General features: G+C 42.9%; 1 protein-coding gene and 1 long non-coding RNA gene across 2 annotated transcripts; one reads left to right on the forward strand and one right to left on the reverse strand.

Annotated features, from left to right (window-relative positions):
- Positions 1 to 762: 762 nt before the first annotated feature.
- LOC101163797 (TBC1 domain family member 2A-like) lies at positions 763 to 22754 on the reverse strand. Its single transcript, XM_023959519.1, is given in 18 exon segments — positions 763 to 1527; positions 1628 to 1749; positions 2597 to 2757; positions 2760 to 2781; positions 5261 to 5381; positions 5517 to 5704; positions 5779 to 5979; positions 7226 to 7337; positions 7485 to 7657; positions 7785 to 7895; positions 8066 to 8185; positions 8283 to 8552; positions 10936 to 11177; positions 13160 to 13275; positions 13361 to 13481; positions 17883 to 18003; positions 18457 to 19420; positions 22162 to 22754. Coding segments are annotated over 17 exon segments (3366 nt in total). The 5' UTR covers position 19420; positions 22162 to 22754; the 3' UTR covers positions 763 to 1325.
- A 356-nt stretch (positions 22755 to 23110) lies between these two features.
- LOC110014756 lies at positions 23111 to 25394 on the forward strand. Its single transcript, XR_002289759.2, has 2 exons — positions 23111 to 23148; positions 24783 to 25394. It is a non-coding gene; the product is annotated as an uncharacterized LOC110014756 (long non-coding RNA).
- The last annotated feature ends 443 nt before the right edge of the window (positions 25395 to 25837 follow it).

The following is a 25837-nucleotide window of genomic DNA, read 5'->3' on the forward strand; positions in this document are numbered from 1 at the left end:
GAGAAAGCGATGAATCCAGGCGTCATATTTCTTGAAATTATTTGGCTCTTGATTTATTACTGCATGTTGGTTCAGACGTCCGTGATCAAACACTTCTCAAAGTCCTTCATGGTGTTCACAACCAGAACCTTGGCCCGGTCCGGTGGACCGAGTGGTTTGACGTAAATCCTGCAGCCTTTAACCCAAGTTTTTTCAATCTGCTTACGCTTCCTGAGAAGCCTGGCATGTTTGGTGATTTCAGCATTCCTTCTGGTCAGATGGTCGTTCAGATAAACAGCAGATCCTTTCATCTTAGATGACCCCACCCTTCCATTGACGTGTTCTCCCTACCATGACTAAGGTGGACAAAGGTGGAAAGATTTCATGTAATCCATGGACACCAGTGAAGATCACAAATCATTGAAGAAAAAAGGTTCAGAGCACTGTCTAGTGGGTCTAGATGACCCAACTCCAAACGTTTAAGTGCTTAGGATAGCACAAGGGTTAATTCAAGAAGGGCCCAAGTCCAGAGACTTTAGTTTGCTAGTCCTCTGAAATTATAAAGGTGTAAAGTGCCTAGGATAGCACAAGGGTTAAAAAAGTAAGTCATATCGGTTTGAACTACAGTGATCGTCTGGACCATGTCTACATGCCTAATTGCATCGAGTTGCTGCCATGTGATTGGCTGATTAGAAACTTGTGTTGGACAGGTGTGCCTAGTAAAGTGACCAGTGAGTGTAGGTTATTTATACGCACAGTAGCTTAAAAAAACCAATACACATGCGTATTTGCAAAATATTTATGTACACATTCTGAGGCAAATATTTGACAAATATATACAAAACATTGTGCATTTAAACACATTTGTGCAGCTTAACAATGAAATAACTTTAAGGTGGAGGTTTTTCCAAATGGAGCAGACAGAAATGTTTGGGTTCCAATGTCTGTCAGTGACAAATTATGTTTAGAAACATCATCAAAATGAAGCCTACATGACAGAAATAAACATCAGAGCCTGTGGTGTTCCTCTTGTGTTCTTTTGCTCTGTTCTCATGTCAAAGGTCAGCGCGGCCTGATCCCGATTCTGACTGCCTGGATCAGGTGTGTTCAGTCAGGCAGAATCTGTATCCATAAGCCAGTCGTGTGAGTACGGCAGGTAGAAGTAAAAAATAAGCATGGTGGCGACTTTGAGGGCCAGGGTCAGGAAGCTCTGCATGAGGAACTCCATCTTTTAAGTGAAGCTTTGGCCTGGAAAGAATAAATGGATAACCTCTTGTTGGCTGCTTGGTGTTAGTTCACCAAAGACACTGGTTTTCCTTCTCGCCCTTTGGAGCTGGCAGCAGTAGTCAGATCTCTTCGTCATCCTCGCTGGCACCCACGTCGAGCTCCTTGTCTTTGTGCTCGGCTCTCTCTGTCACAAACTCCTTCTGCAGCTCCTCCAGCTCCTTCAGCTCCTTCTGCAGGCGCTCCAGATGCTGCACACGCCGGTTCCTCAGCAGGCGGCGTGGGAACGGGTTCATGTCTCCAAAGGCAATGCTGCTCAGTCTCCTACATGCACACACAGGACAATCTGTGAGAAGCCTGGGACAGGTGCTGGTGACGGCTCTCAGAAGAATCCAGACAACAGGATTGTTAGGTGAGGCCGTACCTGCTGTCTGAGACGGTCTTAGTAAAGAAGCGCAGGTACTGGTAGATCTCCACTCCATCATTTATCTTCAGGATGTCGTCCTCTTTGTATTTGAAAAGAGCCAGAGCGTACCTGAAGATCACCTGCATGCACAAGCCAGAGCTGACCAACATGGGAAATACCAGCACGCCTCACTGACAGGATTAAGGTGTGTAGACTCCTGAACTTCAAAAGACACTGTTTCCAAATTTAAAAGATGTCCGCATCAGATGACCAGTGGTATATTCTCTGTCCTGGTGCATTAATACTGCAGTTGGGACTTTTTGTATTGTAGTTTGGGTACTTTAACCCTGTAAAGCCCACGACATTAAAAATCCAAGTTTCTTGGAATCAAGAGGTCTTTAAACCCTTTCATGAAATCCACAAAGATAAAATTATGAGATATAGATATTGGTAGTAGATGCATTGGGTCATTTGGTAAGTGTTAAATTACAAAAATGCCAACTGAAAGCGCAAAAATATTGACATGTATTCAGGAGAAAAGCCTGAAAAATTGAGAAAATTGAGGCAACCATCTCAAATTTGATCCACACTTTTTACATGATGTAATTGTTTTATAAAAAAAATAACTATCAATAATACAGCAAGCAGTTATCTAATAAAAAATAATAATATCTAAGTTATTTCCACCATAAAGTTTTGAAAATGATATACAATTTTTCCCACCAAAAATGTGTTTGAGATTTCATGGAAGTGGCCATTTTGAAATAAGCAACAAAAACTCTTCTACTGCCCCTAGTGGAATAATAATTCACTAGAGGGTGGAAAACATGGAAAACAAGAGTTTTGATTATGCTATCGAGATGGAATAACTTTTTAGAAATGCTTTTAGAAATGTCTGTATCAAATTTGACAGCGATGGTTCTCTAGGGTTAATGCTTTCAGTTGTGGTGCGTTCAGGAGCGGCTGTGTCTAGGGGGATGTTCATACCTTGGTGCCCTCATACAAAAAAGCGTCCCACAGCGGCAGTAGGATGTCGCTCGGCAGACTTTCCACAAAAACCACCAAGAACCAGTTGAAGGTTATGAGGGTGACGTCTATGTTGTGCTTTTCAAAGTGCGCTGCCAGCCGTGGAAGCTTCTCCACCAGGAGTCCTTCAGGACCCTCTGGTCTGCCTGAAAAGCAACAGAATCAGGCAAAGCATTTGTATGTGACAGCAAGTGTGGTTCACTTCTGCAGTTTTATGCGTGGAATTGTGTGATGCATTTCCAGATAAAACATAAGACCAGCGAGTTACGTCTGCTTGCGGGGAACTGCACATCCCCAAAAAACACAGAAAGACTCCATATTCATTGGTTTTCTTTGGGTTCTTTTTGCCTTGTATGTTTCTTTGTTTGTTGTTTTGTGCTTACACAATGATATCAAAAAGAAAGAAGAAAACTAGAGGACAGCACATCAAGTTGCTCTAGCTGTGTCCCCGAAAGCGCAGTATTGGCTAAATGGGATTCCTTAATAAGTTTACACACAGATGGTGAGTTATGGAAGAAGTGGGTCATTAATATTCAGCAAGATGGCTTTTATTTTCATTTATTCCTAATGACCTGGTTGAGCAGTCACATCTTGATGGGCGCAGGCATTTTTAAGTCCCACTCTGATCATCTTTTGATCCATTTTCAAAGCGTTCCCAGTTGTCTTTTAATTATGACGATGCTGTTTATAGACAAAATTTTAAAAAAAAACTGTGTCGTTTTCTAGAGCATAGTTTCTGTAGAGCAGCAGGAGTTTATTAGAATGTCACCTCTGAGTTTTGGGTGGGATTTTGGGCGGAATGTAAGCCTGCTGACACTCCCCATCATCCCTTTGTTTGCACTCTCTCCCACTAGCTTACAATCTCAACTAACATTACTAGTGCAACAAAAATGGCGAGCAATATCAGAGCTATCCAGCCGTACAGTTAGGAGCCAGATGATTTGAATAAAGAAATACTCTGACATGCAATTTGGATCTTAATTTTCTTTAACATTATGAGAATAATGCTACACGAACATCATAAAAACAGCAAATACACCATTTTCATTGGAGTGGGTCTTTCAAAAGAGGAGCTGTCCCTGTTCTATTTGAATAGAACAACTGTTTGTTTGCTAAGTCTTCGTCTTTGGAAACCACCAAACACAGCTGTGACGACTGGGATGAGCAGACTTTTGATGTTGCTGCCCAGGATTTTTCTGGAGCCAAAATGAAGATCTATGCTCAGAACTAGCAAGGCTCCGGCATCAAATGGAGGAGATGACATCATCAACAAGTTTGCTCTGGAGCCGTTTGCTTCCTCTGAAGATGACGTCAGGTTTTATACAAGGTAAGCGCTACATTTGTGAGTATTTTTTGTATAGAAACCCAAACGATTAACACAGTGTACTTACTGCTAAGTCCATCTGATGGCAAAAATAAAACAGAAAACAGTCTTGGTGTGTAAGAATTGCAGTATATAAGTACGTAGTGGTTTTTTTACAGAGATGTTAAACTTTGCAAGACAGTATTTTTTGATAAGTTATCAGTCTTCATGTCACATTACTCTTGGTTATTTGAGTCTAGATACTTTTGTTTACATTACTGTGGCTGACATGATCACCGCAACAACATATGTCCTTAACACAGGTTTGCAAGCCATGTCCACCAGATGTCCTTTGGAACCAGATTTCATTTATTGTGACTAGGTAGCTCCAGAAGACGACCTAGTTAACTCTTGACTGTTCAAACCAGAATGATTGAGTGCTCCTACATCAAGCGCAGGAGTTACGTGCATATAAGTAAAAAAAAAAACCTTTCGTTTTCTTGGGGGGCTCTGTGCCCCCACCCACCTTCACCACCCCCCCTCTCAAGTCTCCAACCTCACTTGTAAATCCAAGCTTCCTACTTGCCTTGACCCCTCTCACTGCCTTGGTACAATCCTGCCTCTCTTCCCGTAATATCCTATGTTTTTCACGTCTTTCTCACGACTAGCCATGTTCTCACTCTTATTACAGGTGCAGTCTGTCCCTTTTAGATCCCAGTAACTTTACCAACTCTGTCCTTTCTCCATCTTACTATTTCTATACAAACTGCTGGAGAAAACTGCCGCCTACCAGCTCCACTTCCATCTAACTGATAATCATCTCTAAGAGAAGTTCTACCATAGCACAACAAACGTTCTTTTTTGGAAGCAGCAGGTTCTAGTCTGGTTTTTATTCTCGTCCTCCATCGCTTTACCACCACCTTTGATACTCGCACTCTGATCTTATTCAGCGCCTCTTTTCCATCATCTACAGCCCCATGCAGTGGTTTCACTTCTATCTCCCCAATCGTTTCCCCTTTATTCATCCTTCCAATTTCAGTCTTCCTTGTCACAGCAGGCACCCTTCAAGGCTCTGGCTTTTTACTCTCCGTCTTCTCTCAGTCTACATTTTAAACACTCAATTCTACTGCATTACAGATCTACCTCTGCAGCAAACCCCCTTTTCTCCCCAGTTTTCTAAACTTCCTCAAAGTCAAAGTCTAGTTAGCGCCAGACCTGCACTAAGTAACTTGCACTCTGCCTCCCTTTAACAGATGGTTGGTGATTGTTATTCTTTGAGTGTGAAGAAGGAAGCTAGGTTGTCAGGTGTAGGGGCTCCTCACCTGAGAGGCCATCAGGTTTTTGGTGTAGTAATCTTCAGGCATGATGGTTTCAACCACAGCTAACAGACACCAGAAGGCGTCCTCTTCATTCTGCAGAACGAGCAGAGCAATGGCCGCCAACCTGACAGACACAGCGGACATCGCTTTGTCACATGACTGCATCACATGACACCCACCCCTAAGAGAAATTCTTTAAAAAGTTCTGAACAGAATTGTCAGAAGTCAATCCAATGTTAGGTAAATCAGAGATGAGCACCTGTTGAGGCCCTGGCAGTATCCAACAGTTGGGTTGTGCCAAGAGAATGACAGCAGAATGCGGCGGAGCTCCTGGAGGGCGGGGCTTGATGGTGAGGAAAAGTGCTGATTAGTGGTTAAAGTGCGGTGAAGGTCCAGTTGGATCTGCCGGGTGGCCGGGTGAGGAAATGTTCTACTCTTCTCACACAGCTGCAAAACACCAGAGCTGGATTACTCACCTGAGGACAGGTGTGGAAAGGTGTGGACCGGCACTGTTAGCATACCTGCTCGTAGAGCTGTGGGTGGTGCTCCCAGATCGTTCTGGTTCTGGCTCGGATCATCCAGCGCCATACCCTCGATCGATACTCCTGAGGAACGCCGCTGCGGAGCAGAGTTTTGAGCTCTGGTGAGGGGCAAAGGTCGTCTTGTGACCTGCCAGCCAGGAACTGCGCCCAACGGCTCAGCTGGGGGTGCTCAGTACCCTCCTGTCGAAACACACAGGTTGCCCGTCAGACTTTATCTGAATTTCACAGAGTGACCAAGGCTAAAATCTGATTTGTGAGGCCCCTATACCTTAACCCCCTTGTGATAAGTTAAAGTTGAAAAATTGTATTTTTTTTAATTATGTCTGTAGACATAACCTTCACTGTTAAGTCAGGTTTGGAAATGTCCAATCCTGATGTTACTTGTTGGGCTTCACTTTTAATTTGTAAAGAAAACTGGTTTGGATTTTGCTTCTTTAGATTGTTTTTTATAACACTGGTTATCATCGTCTTGGCAGGAAGTCTATCTGAAATGTCTTTTTAAAACGTATAGATTAGATTAGATTGGGCTGTAACACCATAACTTCAAGCCTCGACTCTGAAACTACAAGTTAGGTGCAGCCATAGCAGTCCCACATGTAACCACTGGGTAGCTTGTTAAAAACATGAAGCCTGTCTCTATTCACTTAAATGCAAAACAGCATAAATTCATAACTTTTCCATATTTATTTTAAACTGCACCAAAATAGGGGCATGGCCATTTGTGTGACACTGACAGTCCTGAGCTCTAAATATGTGTGAGTGTTTTAAAAGCTGACCATGGAATTAGTCCTGCAAATGTGTCCAGTTTCACAAAGAAAAAGGGTCAATGATGTCGTATTTGCTTAAAGGGCAACCATCAGGGAGTTAAGAAACGGTCCCAAAATAATTTAACAAGTCATGTGATCTCTGGCTTTGTCCATTCTCTTCAGGCTGCAGAGCAGCCTCTGGGTTTTAAAGCTCATCTCCGATCATCTACTGGTTTATTTTCAAAGCGTTCCCAGTGGTCTTTTAATTAATATTATGCTGTTTTTAGCCAACATCAACAAACCTGTGTCGTTTTTTTAGGACATCGTTTCTGCAGAGCAGCAAAAGTTCTTTGGAAATTCGGCTCTGAGCTGTGGGCGGGACTACTGGCGTAGAGGAAGCCTGCGCTAATTTCCCATCATCCCTTCGTTAACGCCCTCCCCTGCTAGCTAACAGCCGCTCCTATGGCAACCAGGAATTGTTTTGTTAAGCTGAATCGTAAATGCCTTTTTGGAGCCACAAGCCCCTAGCCCCCAAGCGCCTAAAGAACTGACATGGAGTGAGTTTTGTTTTCTTTTAAATAATACAAACTTTACCTCCTAAGTAAAATTTAGGGTCAGATGTGAATTAAATCTAAATGAAACCGTCAGGTCGTAGACAGAGTCTGGATGGGTGTTTGGACCTGGTTCAGCAGGTTGTGTGAACGGATTTCCAGAGCCTGGATCTTTGCCAGCAGCTTCATGTCCTCCACTTCATAGTCTGGGATGATCTTAAAGCCGTATGCATCATGATCCCTGCAGACACAGCACAGGGTTTACTAGTCCATTGTTAAAGATTATTGTAAATAAAATACTGTCAGGAATTTACGACTCTGCTCTCTTGGTATTGTTTTGTTCCACTGAAAAGCAGAGAGCTGACGGAACCTGCAGGGGTTCTGGTACCTGTCCGCACTGAGCTTGGAGCCAGAGTCCAGCTCTCCTCTAAGAGCCTCCTCGATCATTTTCTGCACAGCCTCCCGCTGGTCTGGATCCAAGGATTTGGTCTCCTGCAGCTTCCGCAGGACACCCAAATAACGACTCTCAACCTGGCAGTTGGTGGCCTCCAAGTAGGCACACTGCATCCAACCAGAAGACAAGAGATGGAGAGGGAACCAATCAGAAGACAGAGGGACAGAGCCATAGAAACAGAAGCACAGATGCAGATCTTTTAGAGCCGTCTCCGCGTTGAAGGGTCTGACCCACCTTCACCATCAGGCTCTTCTCCTGCTCAGAGCTCTTCCTCCACAGTTTGGTCAACTGGTAGATTTCTGAGTTCAGAAATTTGTTCTGAGTCTTGTACGCCTCGATGTCGTCCTGAAGACCCACAAACATAAGCTCAGAAACTGAAAAGGCTGCCACAGTTCATGTGGGCTGCAGGTAAGACTCCTCTGATACACTTAAGACCCCTGTGCTGCAAAGGAGGCACTCAGTCTGCAGGAACCACACATCTAGTACACCTGTGAGGGAAAATGGTGATGTTTCACCTTCAGATTGTCAATCTTTTGCAGAAGCTCCCTCGAAGTTGGAGGTTCACAAGATGAGGGATCTTTGCTTCGGGAGTCAGACAGGCAGGAGGTCACCTGATCCGACAGCTTCACAATCACCTGACAGGAAACAGCTGCAGTTAGTTCAGCAGGTAGTATAGCTTCAAGGAGGAGAGGATTCCTATCAGCGCTGTTATCATCCGAGATTCCACCTCACCTGCTGCTTGGCCTGGTTCTTCTCTGTAAGCGTCTTGATGCTGGCCTGCAGCTCAGCCAGCTGCACATCTTTCTCAGCCAGGCTGTTCCTCAGAACCTCTGCCTTCATGTTCGCCTCCTCCAGCCGTCTCTGGAGGTCGGCCGCATGCCGCTCACGGTGTCGCAGCAGCTCCAGGCGCTCCTGCTCATCGTTTACTGCCAAAAACTCTGCACATGCTCGTTTCTCCAGCTGAGATGCCTCCAGGGCTTTATGGAGGATCCAGACCAGTTCCTGCAGAGCCATCGATTTATCATCACCGCTGAACTCCAAGGGGAGTTTTAACTAACCACTAGTAGTGTGAAAGTCGTTTACATCTCCTTTTAATGAAACGTCAATGTTAATGTGCGTTTTGGGCTTCTGCTCTCAAAACTCTCACATTCATGCATCCCTACTCAAATTTTCAAGTAGTTTTTCGGGCTCTACATACAAAATGCTCGGCCAGCTAAACATGCGTCAAAAGTTAAACCAGTTGATTGTTGACCAATCAGGGACTTGCATTTGGTAGTGGTGTATGGGTAGGGTCCTTTGTGTTGGTGGAATTATGATACCAAAATTTAAAAAAAGGAAAAAAATAAAAAAAATAAAAGTAAAAAGGAATTATGATACCAAGTCTTTCATATTTCAAAATAGAGCTGTAAAATAAAAAGGCCGGAGCAAGACTTGAGAGATTTGTGCCGCTTAGACATTTTGTACCAAGCCTTTACCAACTGTGAGCTAGTATCGGGTAGGGACAGTCCAGTGTGAACACCGTATGCTCCAAGCAGGTTCAAGAGTGTTTGTTTAGTGCAGGGGTCAGCAATCTGAACCTCTCAAAGAGCCATTTGGATCAGTTTCCCACTTAGATGAAAGCCCAGGGAGCCAAAACACTAGGGGTGTTAGAAAAAATGTTTTTGCCGATATATCACGATAGTTCATTTAGCAATGCTTGATTCAAAATGTTGTCAAGATATTTATTTAATTATTTAATTTAATTATTTTTATTCTTTATGAGCGTGATGTTTCCTTTGATCTTTTGTCCATTTTCCACAACCTTGAATAGACTTTTCCGTCTGTCAAAACAAATTCAATTTGATGCAGACTCTTTTCTATTTATATTTTGTCTTTTCTGTAACCCTTGTGCTATCTTAGATGACCCCCCCCCCTTCCATTGATGTGTTCTCCCTACCATGACAAAGGTGGATAAAGGTGGAAAGATTTCATGTAATCCATGGACACCAGTGAAGATCACAAATCATTGAAGAAAAAAGGTTCAGAGCACTGTCTAGTGGGTCTAGATCAGTGTTTTTCAACCAGTGTGCCGCGGCACTCTAGTGTGCCGTGAGAGATGGTCAAGTGTGCCGTGGGAAATTGCCCTCATTAACTGATCTAAAAACATTTTCCATCTCCATGATTTCAGCTCTCTGTTCATCCAAACTGATAAAACACTGAGGAGTTAGGAATATAAAAGATCATAAAATACTTTTTCTTTGCATTTATTTTATTTTATCAAAGACATTTTGATAAGGTACCGCGATTCAGCTGCACCTTCGGCTGTATTTTGGAAACGTCCCGTCCCTTTAACTGTCTCCACCAATCATTCTTGAAGGCTTAATCACATGTCATCAGTCTGACCAATCAGAAGTGGTTAAAGTCTTCACTTCCTTGTCCCGATTTAGCTCGTAAAGTCGCTCAGTTCTAACAAAAATAGCAGCTAAAGCTCGTCTTTAGCGGTGTAGCTTTCCACAGAATCCGGTATCAGACCGTGGAACAAGTGAACAAAACAATGAAGCTCCGAAAAGCGATCTCCGGCCGTTTTATGCACTACATCTCCCATGATGCATTGGGTTGTGAGAGTGACAGCGCATACGGAGATCTGTTGTTAAACGTCTTGAAACCAACGAACACACAAACTGTTTTTAAGTCTTCTAACTTATCTTTTATTGCATCTTTTAGAAAAAACAGCTGCAGTTACCAGCTTTTTCTGCAACAATTATCTCAAAAATGCATGTGAGATTGCGGAGGGGCTGTAGATCAATACAGACTATGAGTTTCTCCTTTTTTTTTAAATTTTTGGATGCTGGTGTGCCGCGGGATTTTTTTTAAGGTTAAAGTGTGCCGTGGCTCAGAAAAGGTTGAAAAACACTGATCTAGATGACCCAACTCCCAATGTTAAAGTGCCTAGGATAGCACAAGGGTTAAATCCAGTAAACCCAATTAATTATATTAATTTTATAGATGACAACTACTTTTTGTGAGGAAGCAGCTGTTAGTTTGTCTGGAATCATAAGTGGTGAGTCTAAGCCCCGCCCCTCTACCTGTTCGTCGTTTTCTCCCGCGTGTAATCCCCCCCCTCCAGCATGTTCTACACAGACAGCGCAACATAATCATCGCGGAAATGGGTGGCTCGCACTACCTGACGGTGTTAAAGGCCCCACGACAATCTATGAACATGACAGTTATTTTACAAAAACACAAAGAGCCACAGCACACGGAGGAAAGAGACGGTTGCAGAGCCCTGCTTTAGTGCATTCTTGAGTGCAGCACGTGCTTGGTGTGAGCGTAGCGTCAAAGGATTCATAAAGAAGCCTTCACAGCAACAATCAGTTGTGAATCTGCCCACTAACTGGAAGATTACCTTCTGAGCTTTGACCTCCTCCATCAGCATCTTCTTCTCCTGCTGTAGGCGGCACGTCCGCTCCGAGAATGAGGACACGGTGTCTCTGCGACGGATTGGCATGGTGGACGAGCTGCAAGTCTTTGTCCTCCTGCTTCCTCCATCCTGCAGTGATGGTGATGCCCTTCCAGGTTCAGAAGGCACCTGAACTGCTGAATCAGCTGCTAAAGGAACGGGAGGAGGAGGAGCCTCAACAGGAGCTTCTAAGGATAAGAAAGAGGGAACAAGTAGGAAAGGCCCAATAAAGTCGAAACAAAAGCAGATGTTTTCAGTAGAAAAGTCCTGAGCAGTGAGGAGTTTTCTAAAGACACATGTGGAAGATCTTTATGTAGACCAGGGGTGGGCAAACTACGGCCCGCGGGCTGGATCCGGCCCGCCTCCATGTTTGGACCGGCCCACTGAACAATATCAGAGACCCGTGTTTTTGATTTTTATCTGGCCACACGATCAAGACGTGACATTTTATTCTTTCCCGGTTTAGCTCATTCTTTTAGAGCGCACGTGTCAAACTCAACGCTCAAATGTGGCCCTCCATGTCATTTTCTGTGGCCCATGAGAGCATAAAAGTTTTAATTTCTTAAAATGAAATTTAAAAATTGGTGTGTATTTATTCATATCTAGGGGCAATCTGACTTGAAATATGGGATTGGGCAACTATAGATTAGGACTTAAACACTGCAACAAGAAAACAAGCAAACATATGTTTTCTATGCAACTGTAATTTTTAAAAGTTCTAATAAATAATTAAATGAGTTATGTAACATTAAGGAGTAGTTACATTTATTTTTCATTACATTTAGTTAAATGTATAAGTTATATCTGGCCCTTTGAGGACAGCCACTAAGATGCACTCGGTGAAAATGAGTTTGACTCCCCTGTTCTAGAGACATTATGCTGTTTTTTTCAAACAGCGCACCCTGTTCTGTGTCCTGATTGGCTGGAGACCTTGTCAGTCAATCTCCTCCGAGCCGTGTCTCCTGTACAGAAACGCAGAGCTCTTCAGATCTCGATCAGATCTTTGTTTTTATTCTAAGATCCTGGATGTCATTTCTATGAAGGGTTGATAATTTAAACAAGAGAAAAGTGTGAAAATGTTCATGTCTGTCTGAGAAAAGTGTATTTGGGCAGTGAGGAGTTTTACTGCCATAGACGTCTGTAATCATTCTCCGTGGATTTCACAGATCGCGGTTATTTTTCGAACGTAACTCCTGCAATAAACGAGGGAACTCTGTTCTGGTGAAAAGGTAACGCAGATGTATGCGTAGCTGCAGCAGAAGACAGAGAAGTTTGCTTCTACTGGATGAGAAACAGACGTGCAGGACACAGCTGTTCAGTTTTAGCACAAACTGTGAGACGTGTGATGAGCTGCAGCCCTCAAAGTCTCAGCGGGTCTATGACGGGAGAGGATCAACTATTTAATGTTCTTTCCTTTTAATGCATCAGTATATTTTTTCCTGACTTTTTGTCTTTGAAAATCACAGTTATTTGGTCTTTTTTTTTACATTTCATAAATAGTGTTTTTTATTTTATTAAAAGGATCATGAATTAATAAAACTTTATTATGGGGTTTCACAATAAAAGAAAGATCAAAGAAGTTTAAAGAAAAAGAGTTATTCTTGCCTCACAAAAAAACGTTTGGGGCTCCGCTCTAGCATCCATGTGGTGTTGGAGGATTTGTTGTTTTTCATTTTTCCTATCAGTCTAACACCACATGAACGCAGCATTTCTCTAAGTTTTAAACGGCTTGTTGGTGCAATTGGCTCTAAAATGAGAACAAAACTCTAAAATGCTCTCTTCGGTTTTCCACAATCTCCTCCTTGCTCTGTAAACTGGTTCTCAAACGGCCTCAAAGTAAATCCACAGAGTTTCCTAGCCTCGATGATGAAACATAGACAGCTGCTGTAAAGAGGAGACCATCTGTGGACGTGAGAACAAGATCTGAAGGAGAAGAGAAGTCGTGAGGAGACCATCAACTTCTTCCCTATCTCTACCTGAGCAGGTGACCTCTTTCCTCTTAGATGGACTGATGGAGCTCGGTAAAGATGTGTTACATGATGGGATGATTGAGACCTGACTTGACCTGACAGACAAATGCCTTGGAGATCAGTTCAGCACAGGCACCAGTTCCCTTTTTTGTGGAAAAGGGGGGCAGATAGGTGACATAAAGAGAGATTAGGTGTCATACCTGCAGTGTTGCTGCTGTCTGCAGAACTGGGCTGAGTCCACTCTGAAGCGCTGACGTGGAATATGCTCTGACTCCCCTCCTGAGAGGATCTCTTCCTCAAAGAGTGGACCGAGTTTCTGTTCACAGACGCACACAGCAAAGGCCTGAGTGTCTGCAGAACAACAACAGGATCTGACAGTGGTGTTTTCGGCGGTGTCTTACTGGATTTCAATCAGAGGGTGTTTGAGGGACATGTTGGAGAGTGGTGTTCGCTGTGTCTGAGTGTTAGCCGCCTCCTCCCCAACCAGACCCCAAGGGCTTTTAAAGGTAGGCAGGAAGTCCTCTGAATCAAAAAAGACAACAATCCTAAACAACCTTTCATTTTTTTAAATTGTTTAAATCCATTTATTTTTATTATAAACCCAAGTTTAAATCATTTTGATGTTGTAGCTTTAGATGCTCGTTCTCAAGATGACCAGAGTCCTCTTGTTTCACCCAAACCATTGACTGTATAAGAGAAGTGGACTGAGTTAGTGTGACGTCATCCAGTGAAAACAGTCTACTTCCAGTTCCAATAGAACGGGGGTCGGCAACCCGCGGCTCAGGAGCCGCATGCGGCTCTTTAGCGCCGCCCTAGTGGCTCCCTGGAGCATTTTCAAAAATGTTTGAAAATATAAAAAGATGGGGGAGAGAAATATATATTTTTTTAATATGGTTTTTGTAGGAGGAAAAACAAGACACAAACATTCTTAAAGTTTACCAATTCTGTAAGAATGTGTAGAAGAAATATTGTAACGCCCGGCAAATACGTCACTTGCAGTGGACGAAACGGGAGACAAGCTGTCAAAAATGTTGAGCTGTCAATCAACTGGCTGCGCTAGAGAACTGTCCATGTCCCAAACACCGCACGACACCGGGCAATCACAGAGAGGCGTAGGCAAAAAGAGAAGCTGAGAGCGCGGCCTCTTTCCGGCCTATCAAGCCCATTTATTTAGAACACACACCACATTGAACATTTCACAGGAGTCATCAACCTCTCTCCCTTCTACACTCATGGTGCAACATAAAAGGAAGAATGAACTAAGGTGGAACAACAAAACTGCCATATGAAAAGAAACGTGGGCAAACAGAAACACTCATGCTGAGCCCTAATTAGATCAAGAGACCGCTTCCCACAATCCCCTGCTGCTAACAGACCTAAAATGCACAAGACCGCCACTACAATTTCAACATTTCTGTCAACGAAAATTTGCGTCATAGCTGCGACACACGTTTTTTACCAGCAGGGCTTCTTTTTTTTTTTTTTTTTTTTTTTTACTTTTAGCGGACTGCTAGGCAGGTGACTGATGGAAACCGAACCACCGTCAGTTCCGTGCGTTGCTTGATGAAGTTGAAAGGTAATTTTTTGATCTCCTGTTGTACAACAAAGTCCGATGGCTGGCCAGGGGTGACGTTTTGCGTCACTTTGTCATCTGTTTCGAACACGTGAAAACATTCCTGAAAAGCAAAGACCTGAACTACCCGCAACTGGAAGATACTGTGGCTGGAAAAGCTGCACTTTTTGGTGGATATGACTGTGAGAAGCCACCTAAACGAGCTGATTGAAAGTCTGCAGGCGCCGCAAATGCTTGAAGCTGTTCTGTCATTCAAGCACAAGCTGACTGTCATGGGGCACGTCATGCACGTTCCATTTTATTGTTTTGTGTTCGCATCCTCAAAATAAAATTTACATCAAAAATCGGATTTCTTTATTACATTTCTTTAATTTTATCAAAGCAATGAAACATAATTCATTGATATTATAATGAAGTTAAACTTGCACAACAGAGCAGTCACGTGACGCGTCGTTCTCCGCAGAATGCACTGCAGGGCAAATAAAAATTTAATTGTTAATAATGCTCATTATGTGTTTGTAACAACTTAGTCATTTTGATAGTAGGTTAATATAGCTAATATAGATACATATTACATGTGTTGCCTTCATTATAAGGCTTAAATAGGCCTTTGAATATTTTGCGGCTGCAGACATATTTGTTTTTTGTTTTTTTCGTCCAATTTGGCTCTTTCAACATTTTGGGTTGCCGACCCCTGCAATACAATCAAGTCAATTTAGGCGCCGATTTTTCATGATACGGACGCCGCCATGTTGGAACCAGAAATAGGCGGTAAGCAGTGATTGATCTGAGTAGGTCTGAGTTGTTGGAGGTCCTCACCCCTATACAACTTAAAAGTAGACTACACAAAATCTGTCAAATATTTTAAACGTTCGATGATCGCCCACTTTTATTGAGGCATTTAATTGGTCATTTTATAACTTGCATTACTGAAAAATCTCATGAAAAAAAAGAGGATTGACGTGTTCAAAAATGTATCAGAGCTAGAATGGTTCTTCTGACCAATAGAACGACTGAGTAACATCTGTTTATTTCTCTATAGAAGTCTGTGGGAGTTTGGCTTCTTGGAACCAGCAGGTACTTCCTGTTTGGAAGGGGGAGGGGTCCAAACCAGAGTTCAGAACGCCATCAGAGGAAACCAGTTCCGGATCAGACCAGAACCAAAACCTTTACAGGGAACGCTCCCACAAAAGTGTTCCTGTCAAAATGTGCAAACCTGAATGTTTTTTTTTTTATAACGAAACACTCTAATAATGGCTTAAAACAGCATCTGTTGGTTAGAATCAAACTTCCCCTGTTTTTTACTTTTGCTACTTAATTTAAGAAAAAAAATCAAACAAGCTGCAAATGTAATTTCTGACTATTTCTTTATTCAAATCGTTGTGAATCAGGAGCAGATATGGTAAACACGCTGCTCTCAGCAACAGGGAGGCTTACTCTGTGCCAATGGTCCCGTCCACAACTCAGAGGTTAATTTCTAATGAACTACTGCCGCTCTGCAGAAACTATGTACTAGAAAACCGCACCGTTTTTTTCCTAATTTGTCTAAATACGGCATAATCATAATTAAAAGACCACTGGAAACAGTTTTACAACAGATCAAAAGATGATCGGTGATGACCTTCTGTGGCCTGCAGAGGGCGACGACATCCAGTTTTCCAGTTAAACAAGTGTGTGTGAGTCCAGTGGACCATGCAAGCACTTCACTGAAGGCTGTTCCTCCAACAAGACCCCGACAAGTCCAGACACAACCGTTGCCTAACAGACACACCTTACAAACAGATTTGTGTTTGAGGGAAAACAGAGGTCAGTTGTTCCCCTCATTCTGTGAACTTCCTGTCATTCAGCCGTTTGCAGGCGACCTGACGTCAGCTACATCCTGCCCGCACGATGGTGCAATCGACCCAACGCTGCAGGCGGCCCTTCTGAAGGACCTCCTTCAGAAGTCCTGTGAAAGAGGCAGTGACTAACTGCAGATCCCCTGACAAACCCAGAAGATGTGTAACAGTGACCACAGGGAGTTCTGCTGGGCTGTCATGTTTATTTAGGAGCAGGAAACAATTCCTGCAAACCTCCAACAAAGCTTCCTGCAGCCACGCCTCTCGTTACCATCATGAAAGCTTGTTTATCAGCTGCGCTAGTTATGGAGATATCTGATAAGCCCTGCATCTGCTCCATCAGCCTCACAGCAGACACACACACACACACACACACACACAGCAGCGGGTGTCCAGGTCAGAGTATGGGAGTGTGTGGTGACGGGGTTCTGATTCACACTGTGCTGTCTGGGTGTGGAGCCTAACAAACGCTGACAGGCAGAGAAAAGTGAGTCAGCGTGAAAAGCTGCAGGAAAGAGGAGGAAGGTGCTCCTGAACATGACTGAGTAAGAAGGTGGATGAGAGGAGCTGACATGCCTGAAGTCTACCAGCATTCACACGTCTGTTCATGTTCTGACATGAATGGATGACGCTGGAACTCTGCAAGACCAGAACGTCTGTCTTTACACAACCTTTAACCATCCAAGACTTTCTCACCCACAATCATTGCAGGTCAACCTCCTTCAAACTGGTCGACCAGCTTGAGACCAAGTCTTAAGTCATTAAAGTCCACCTCCAATCATGCTTGGATCTGTTTTCAAAGCGTTCCCAGTGGTCTTTTATTTATATTGATGCCGTTTTTAGCCAAAATGTTAAAAACCTGAGTCGTTTTCTAGGACATAGTTTCTGCAGAGCAGCAGCAGTTTATTAGAAATCTTCCATCATCAATCTCTCTCCGGCTAGCTTACAGCCCCTCACACCTCAATCTAACATTAGCAGTGTAACATTAGCAGTATCAGAGTTACCCAGCCGTACAGTTTAGATCCAGATTCCAGCTCAGACGGGGAAAACAAAGACGTTCATGGATCTATTGGTCTGACAGTGGACGCGTCAGAATGGAGCAGATTGAAGCACATACCTGATCCAAGCTTCTTCAACGGCATTTTTTCATCTGCTCCTGATTGACAAGGATTTGAATACAGAAATACTCAGAAATGTAATTTTAAGCTTAGATTTTAAATATGTCCTCCATCATGAGAGAAATGCTACAAGAACATGTTTAAAAACACCATTTTCCCATTGGGGTGGGTCTTTAATGACCGGTTTATTTCCTCCCCAAACTCAGTGAAATCATCCTGTCCTCAGACTAAGCTGTGAATTAATGAGAATGACTGAAGCATCTCCAGCGCCACCTGTTGACACACATGATTCACCGAAACCAACCAACAACATAACCCATTGATGTTCAACCAGACCCCAAAAAAACTGGTGGAAGCCGTGACGCCCCCTGCTGGTGGTTGGTTTGTGTCTCACCTGCAGCAGTGTTGTTGTTGTTGTTGTTCGCTGTGTCTGCGCAGGCGGAGGTCTGCCTGTGCTGCCAGCGCTTCACCTGCAGCTGCTGCAGCCAGTAATGCATGAGCTCCTGGGTCACAGCCTGGTGGGGGCACAGTCATGTTCTCTGGTTAATTACTACAGTGCAGTGAAAGAGAAACTCATCTGGGAGTTCCCAAGTTATAAACGTCTCCTCTCATCTCTTTCCATGACTTGCAGTTGATAAAGCTCATATAAAGAAAGGGACATTTAGTGTTTTTTTATAAAGTTATCACCTCTATAAAAATTTTAGTTTCACTTTGATGCTCTGGAGCACTCAGGTGTACTAGAAAGCATCAATAAACTCCTATCTTAACATGCTGATAAGCTGTTCTTCAGACCACTCTGAGAAACATTTCCAACAGGTGGAGGTTTCACTGAAAAGCTCTTACCTCCTCACTGAAAACATTTCAAAACCTCCAAAATGGTATTTCTTCTGCAGAGGGACAAACACGAATTTTGACCCCAACAGCTTTCCATAGTCTGAAACCTCTTGAGCCCGGACTGGACTTCCTACCTTCAGAATGAAGGTGCGTTCAGGTGTCTGGATGTGGAAGGTGCCCCTTTCTGCCTTCAGCGGGTAGGTGAAGATGGCGCCGCTGAGCTCCACCTGGCCGAGCGGCATCACATCCTGCGCCGTGCGGTAGTAGAACAGCTGGTTCTTCTTCTCTTCGTAGGTGAACCAGCGCTGCTTCCAGGACTTCAGCGGGCCCCCCTGCTTCTGCAGGTAACCACACAGTTTGGGCTCACCTGAAGGAGAGGGAGGTGGGCGAGGTCCCACCTGGTCACAGAACGCCTCGATGGTGAGAGGTGGGGCCGGAGGAGCCAGGGCGGAGGCCTGAGCTGGAGCAGGAGGCTGGATGGTGTTGACACAGTCCTGTTGGTTCTCAGTAGCAGGTTCCTGCTGGTCCTCCAGAATGAGCTTCTTCTCCTCGTCACTTAACTCCACAAAGGAACAGGGAAGCTGCTCCTTTGCAGCTATTTGGTCAGTGAGGCACAGATGCTTCTGGTTTTGGTGGTCCACAGCTTGACTTAGATCCTCGTTGTGTTCTGGTCCAGGAAGACACTCTGGATTCTTCTGGTCTTTACAAAGAATGCCTAAAGTGTCTTCAATCTCTTTTGGTGAAGACGGTCCTTGTGTTGGAAGACAGTCTTCCAGTTCTTGCCGTGCAGGACAAAGATCTGGCTTTGCTTGCTCAGGTTTACCCGGACAGGGTTGTTGAGGAGTTGGCTGATCTTTAGAGGAAGACGATTCTCCTGGTGTTGGTTCATCTGTGGTGGTATGCTGATGGTCTGGAAGGTCTGCTTTCTCTGCTGGAGTCAGGAGACTGTGAGACCTGGACAGAACGGCGGACTCTCTGCACTGATGGTCTCCCTCCTCTGTGCTGGAGGTGGGAGGCAGCATCCCCTCATCAGCAAGGCCAGGAAGTGAGCTAGACGAGGCAGCGCTGGGATTTCCTGCAGCTCCGCTTCCATCCATCCTGCTAAAAAAAGAAGGAAAACAAAGAGCAGGAAGATGAGAGGAGAGATGGGAGCTTCTGGATACAAATTAGACTAAATGAGCTCCAATTGGGTTCTGAAGAAGAAAAAAAGAATCCTGTATACTTTAATCCTGGACCAGGATTTCCTCAGTCAAGCAGTTTGGGTCTGACCAATCATCAGAGAAACAAACATCATTATCTGCTGGATCCAGGCCAGTGCTACACCCAACCAGGCCACCACCGGACTCAGACCCAAAACAGAACTGGGACTGTCGGTGGAGCCACCCGGATACAACGTTTGTCCCAGTGACGTGCGGTGAGGTTGATGGCTGGTGAGGCATTGGCCCCTCTGGAGTCAGATTTACGATGATAAAACTAAATATTTCACCTTTCATCCAACAGCAGCTAACAGCTCATAAAATACACACCAGAACATATTTGTCCTACAGAGAATATTTCTTTTATAGATGGATAGAACACTCTTCCTGTGTATAAATTATTCAAATGTACTGTAAACAAATAAAGTGTACAGATGTGTTCAGCACACATTTGACCCTTAGTAACCATTTCCGTTATTTTTCCAACTTCAAATTCTGGTGCTTTAATCAGTTATCAAATATTGTCTGTGAAAATGATCATAAAAATAATATAAATGATTTTACTTACATTTTTATCCACTTAATCCCATGTTATTTTTAAAAAACAAACATTGAAAAACATGTTTGGTCTTACTTTCTGAGTCTGTGTGTCGATCTTTCTCCACAAAAAGCTCTATGATCTGTTGGAAAGTCTTCCTTATTTTCCTTTAGCTTATGAGTTTCTCCATCTCTCAGGCGTCCTCCATCTTATTCTACAGCAGTAATGTAGCTACAAAACAGCTGTCAGCTCACGTCTGCCCCCTGCTGGTGAGGCTTGCTCACTTAACCCTTGTGCTATCCTAAGCATTTTAACATTGGGAGTGGGGTCATCTAGACCCATGACTAGACAGTGCTCTGAACCTTTTTTCTTCAATGATTTGTGATCTTCACTGGTGTCCATGGATTACATTCAATTTATTACATGAAATCTTTCCACCTTTATCCACCTTTGTCATGGTAGGGAGAACACGTCAATGTAAGGGAGGGGTCATCTAAGACAGTGTTTTTCAACCTTTTCTGAGCCACGGCACACTTTAACCTTAAAAAAAATCCCGCGGCACACCAGGATCCAAAAATTAAAAAAAACAAAAAAAACGGAGAAACTCAGTCTGTAGTATTGATCTACAGCCCCTCCACAATCTCACATGCATTTTTGAGATAATTGTGGCAGAAAAAGCTTGAAACTGCAGCTGTTTTTTTTCTAAAAGATGCAATAAAAGTTAAGTTAGAAGATGTAAAAACAGTTTGATGTGTGTTCGTTGATTTCAAGACGTTTAACAACAGATCTCCTTGAACGCTGTCACTCTCACAACCCAATGCATCATGGGAGATGTAGTGCATTAAACGGCCGGCGGAGATCGCGTCTCTGAGCTTCCTTGTTTTGTTCACTTGTTCCACGGTCTGACATCGGATTCTGTGGAAAGCTGCACCGATAAAGACGAGCTTTAGCTGGTATTTTTGTTAGAACTGAGCGACTTTACGAGCTAAATCGGGACAAGGAAGTGAAGACTTTAAGCACTTCTGATTGGTCAGACTGATGACATGTGATTAAGCTCCCCAAGAATGATTGGTGGAGACAGTTAAAAGGACGGGACTTTTCCAAAATACAGCCGGAGTTGCAGCTGAATCGCGGTACGTCATTCTTATCAAAATGTCTTTAATAAAATAAAATAAACGCAAAGAAAAAGTATTTTACGATCTTTTATATTCCTAACTCCTCAGTGTTTTATCAGGGCCTGTTTGGATGAACAGAGAGCTGAAATCCTGGAGATGGGAAATGTTTAATTTTTCAGTTAATGAGGGCAATTTCCCACGGCACACTTGACCATCTCCCACGGCACACTAGTGTGCCGCGGCACACTGGTTGAAAAACACTGATCTAAGATAGGGTTACAGCCTTTTCTGCGGGTCTATAGCAGGGCTTCCACCGCACGTCTCTATCACATTGAGTCCTGCCGTCAGACATGTGGCACAGCGCTCCAGAGCCTCACCAAGGGTTTCCGCTCCGTCTGTGATGCGCAACACTCAAATTTGGCGATCTTAACCTCAGAAACTGTGGAAAACATGTTGAGTTGACTGAACATGTATATTTAACACAGATCAGTGGAAAATAATATTTACTTAATTTACTTTTTTCTATTTTATCACGATTTTGACAGGTGAGGCTCTGCCTCACTGCCTCACCTGACCGCACGTCACTCCCCGTTTTAGAGGGCTCATGCTGCTGTTTAGCAGCATGCTGTTGAGCATGAAGATGTGCTTGAATGAGATCCAGCTGGGAGATCAGACGGGATGGACCTGGATCTAAAAAAGAGGAAAGCCATTCGGTCCCTGACCAAGAGAGCCTCCATCAGCTGATGCCAGCGTTGCAGCCCATGTCACGTAACCACGTCATCAACAAACAAACAAACAAACAAACAAACAAACAAACAAACAAACAAACAAACAGACAAACATGCTGTTCCTCAAAAGAAACATTACAGACCTTTACATGAACATTTTAGTACCACGTGGTACTGCAGTGGTTCTTGGCCAATAGTCAGGGACTAAGAACTGCAGCAGACATTCCAGAGAAGTTAAAAGTAAACACACCTGTCCTCTCACCTTAGAGGGCGGGGCTCGCTTGATTGACAGCTTTGTGAAAAGAAAGCTCTTTTCTTTTACTTCTGATTGTTCTGTTTCTTCTCTCCTCTTCTTGTACCTCTTCTCGGGCGCGTGACCTGCCCTCTTCTCTGTTCCTACCTTCTCCCTCAGCCGGTGACACCTCCACAACTCCGCATGCGACGACTTCCGCTTATGTTTCAAAATAAGACCAAGCGGTTCCGTCCATTGTTTCGATCAATGACGATGGGGTGCAGAATGAGATTCTCTACTTTAACTAGGAGCATTGTAACAACAAATTATTTGAGAATTTATGTTTTGCTTTTAACCTTCGTTCATATTCAAAATTTCCTGCTGTCGTTCTGCTTTTAACTGTTGGTGGTAAATCTGTTTTTGTGTTCTGGATTTGACTCCGCCCCCTCAGAGTTCCTTAGCTCGTGCTCAACTAGTTCTCTTCCCTCAGTTGCAGCCGCGTGTTTCTGCTCGCGCCGACTATCTCTGAATAACACTCCTGTCAAATTATCCAGCCAATAGGAGGGCAGATCCTGCTGACCAATGACGTCACAGGTTACAACCTTAAGGAGCGATTTTATTGTTTTGGTTTGCTGTATGTCACTTTTGTTCTGCATCAATAAAAAAAAACAAAAAAATAACAAATGTATTGTTTTGGTGTTCCTCATTGAACAGGAGGAAATGACTTTAGAACTGTTCTAACATAAATCTAATTTATTAGTTGTCTTTCCTTTACTGTGCATTATTAATATGCTAATCTGAACTGACATCTTTGACAATTACAACTTTCATCAAATATATATTTCATTTTCTAGTCATTGTGTGACAGGCAGGGCTGTGGGTGGTAGTTTTTCCCTTATGGTGCACCATAGGCAACATTCATGGCCCATGAGGCTGATAAATTGCAGCTGTGGCAGTTTCAACTAGACTGGTTTCCTGGGGGGTATTCCAGAAAGCAGGTTATGCTAGCTCCCACGGGTAAGTTTGAGGCTAAGGAAGCGGATAACCTCAGCTTTCTGTTCCAAAATGTCAAGTATGTCAAGTTGCCATGGCACATAACCAGTTCTGGAGCAGGTTTAGTTGAAGGTTAGTTTGTTTACAGAGAGGTGAAGCAGCATGGCGTGTCCATTTGAAGATGATTTAGTGGATGAAGAAGCTCAGATAATACTTTTTCCACCATGAGAGGCTGATAAGACCACATATGGATGTTGGAAAGATAAACTTTTTTACTTTGATCTAACTTAATTATTTGCCTCAAGTTAAGATAAGTCATTTTTTTTAGTTCAGTTAACTAAAAAATGACACGTAGTTATCAGACATTTATTTTACTTTAATTTAAATTAATTCAATTAAGTGTAACTTTGGTGCTGCTGTTAGATCGGCAGCGCAAGGAATTGTGGGATACCACACAAGTCTGAAGACATGAAGAGTCTCACAACCCATGGTGTACTTGTAACCCTGATCTCTGTGTAAGTGTGGTTTAGTCTGTGTATCAGGTGACTGGTGCGGACTATTTAAAGATTTGTATCCGTAGGAGCCGTTCATATAATACACAATTGCAACTACGCACAGTTACGCACAAGATGTATAAGTTACAAATCAAGTTTTACACACGCACGAATCTGTTGAGACTATATTTGCTCCATAGTTCTGGGCCCAAATAAGTTCACAAAATAAAATAAAACACGTAAAATATATCTATTACTGAAATTCATACTATTTGCTGACACAAACATTCTGGTTCCAAGTGATAATTTTCAGCAACTTTTACACAAAGTCAACACCGAACTAGCTAAAAGGAAAAACTGGTTTGATGCAAAATAACTGTCATTAAATTTAAATAAAACTAACTTCTTAACATTAGGTAACTAACAAATATTTTCCCCAACTCAAGTACAGATAAATGCAGTAAAACTAAGTTAAGAGTATTTTTGATGATAAAATCATGAAAACCTCATACCAAACATATCAGCACCCAAAAGTCTTTTTGATGATAAAAAAAGCTGAATATGTCCTGGAAAAACATTCATCACATTTTTACTGCTCTCTGGTGTCTTCATATTCTGTAGATTTGACAAAAAAGGACTATCGGAACAATTTACTGAGCTATTTACCGAGAACACAGCCATCTTCTTTATCAAATCTAAAACACTAACATGATCTGATTCATAGCATTCAAGATGGTTCTGTTTAAAATATGACACACGTTGCTTCCAAATCACTTATATAAAAGGTTTTTGAAAGAGAGAGGATACAGATTAAGGGGAACAATGAACTTTAAAACAATTCAACTTAGACCATTTTTAAATAGATTCTGCATTACAGAAACCTGAGTGAAACTGTGGAGTGAATTACAGTTAAACAATGTCCAAACATCAGTCAATTTAAAAACCAAAGATGTAATTTTATATCCTGACATCAAATCACTCAATGGATAAAAGTCATTTGGTTACTGGTCGTTGTTGATGTCTGGGTATTTATTATTTATTTATCACGATGTGACAATGACATGCTGATGATCGATAACTTTTAAGACAGATGGTGATATTGGTAACAACATTACATTGTGGTTTTTTGTTGTTATTCTTTTGTTTTTATTTTTGTTGTTAAAGTTCCGGGCATGTCCCACTGGCCAGAGGCCTCTTTGTCTCTCGGTTGGGCTCGGGGTCCCCCCAGAGGGAGGTCTGGGCATCTTCGCTTACACTGCTGCCCCCGCAACCCGGTCCTGGACGAGTGGAAGAACGTACTTGGAACAGAGGAGACACAACTGCAGCTTCTGAGTTTACAGACAGAGAAAAGAATGCCAAGAAAAGAAGATTGTCCCCGCTCTGACACAAGGTGGAGGCTTAGCATGATCAGGGTGTCTTTAATCTGTGCTGCTTCAGTGACATTTGAGGACTGGTATGTACCCCAAACACAAACAACTAAGACGCAAAAACATAACTAAAGAAAAAATGGAACTGCGGCTGAACATCTGCATGTGCAGGACCTGAAGCACGCCGCCTAGAGAGGACACTTTCAACTCCAGTTGAAGCGGTCTGATCACGAGAAGTGGACCAAAATATCTGCGGAAATATCTAGATTCATTTGTTTTTCAAATGATTCTGTTAAACAACAATTCTAATACGACTAAATCTGTTTTCTGCAGCTGCTGATGTTATCATTTTACACCAGAATTGGAGAAGTAAAACTTCAGTCACTGACAGGAAGCAGCTGCACTATAATAATGAATAATAATGAACAATAAGTCTAAAGTCAGGATGAAACTGCCAATGCAAATATCACTGGAATGCAGCTTCTCTTCAGCGCTGCGCTGAGCCCCTAAACTCAGAAAGTTATCCTCATAAAATCATTTGCACTCGCGTTTTTTTCAGGATCAACTAAATTTAAGGATGTTTGAAACTCCAGGATCGATGCTGATGATCAGCTGAACAAAAGGGGGTGGATGTTTGATGTTTGCCATTTCAAACACAACATGGTAACACTTTCTATTCTCTTTCTGTTAATGATGACGCTGCCATTCAGCCCATACATTTTATTTAAAAAGCAAAACAAAGACATTCCAGTTGAATCTGTTCCTGCATCAGAGTGTGATGCACCCAAAGGACAGCAGGTGGCAGCAGACTCACGTTTAGAACAGCAGTTTTTTTCCTTCTACAGCTGTTAT

The sequence above is a fragment of the Oryzias latipes genome, chromosome 10 (assembly GCF_002234675.1).
Source record: "Oryzias latipes chromosome 10, ASM223467v1".
Taxonomy (NCBI): Eukaryota; Metazoa; Chordata; class Actinopteri; order Beloniformes; family Adrianichthyidae; genus Oryzias; species Oryzias latipes.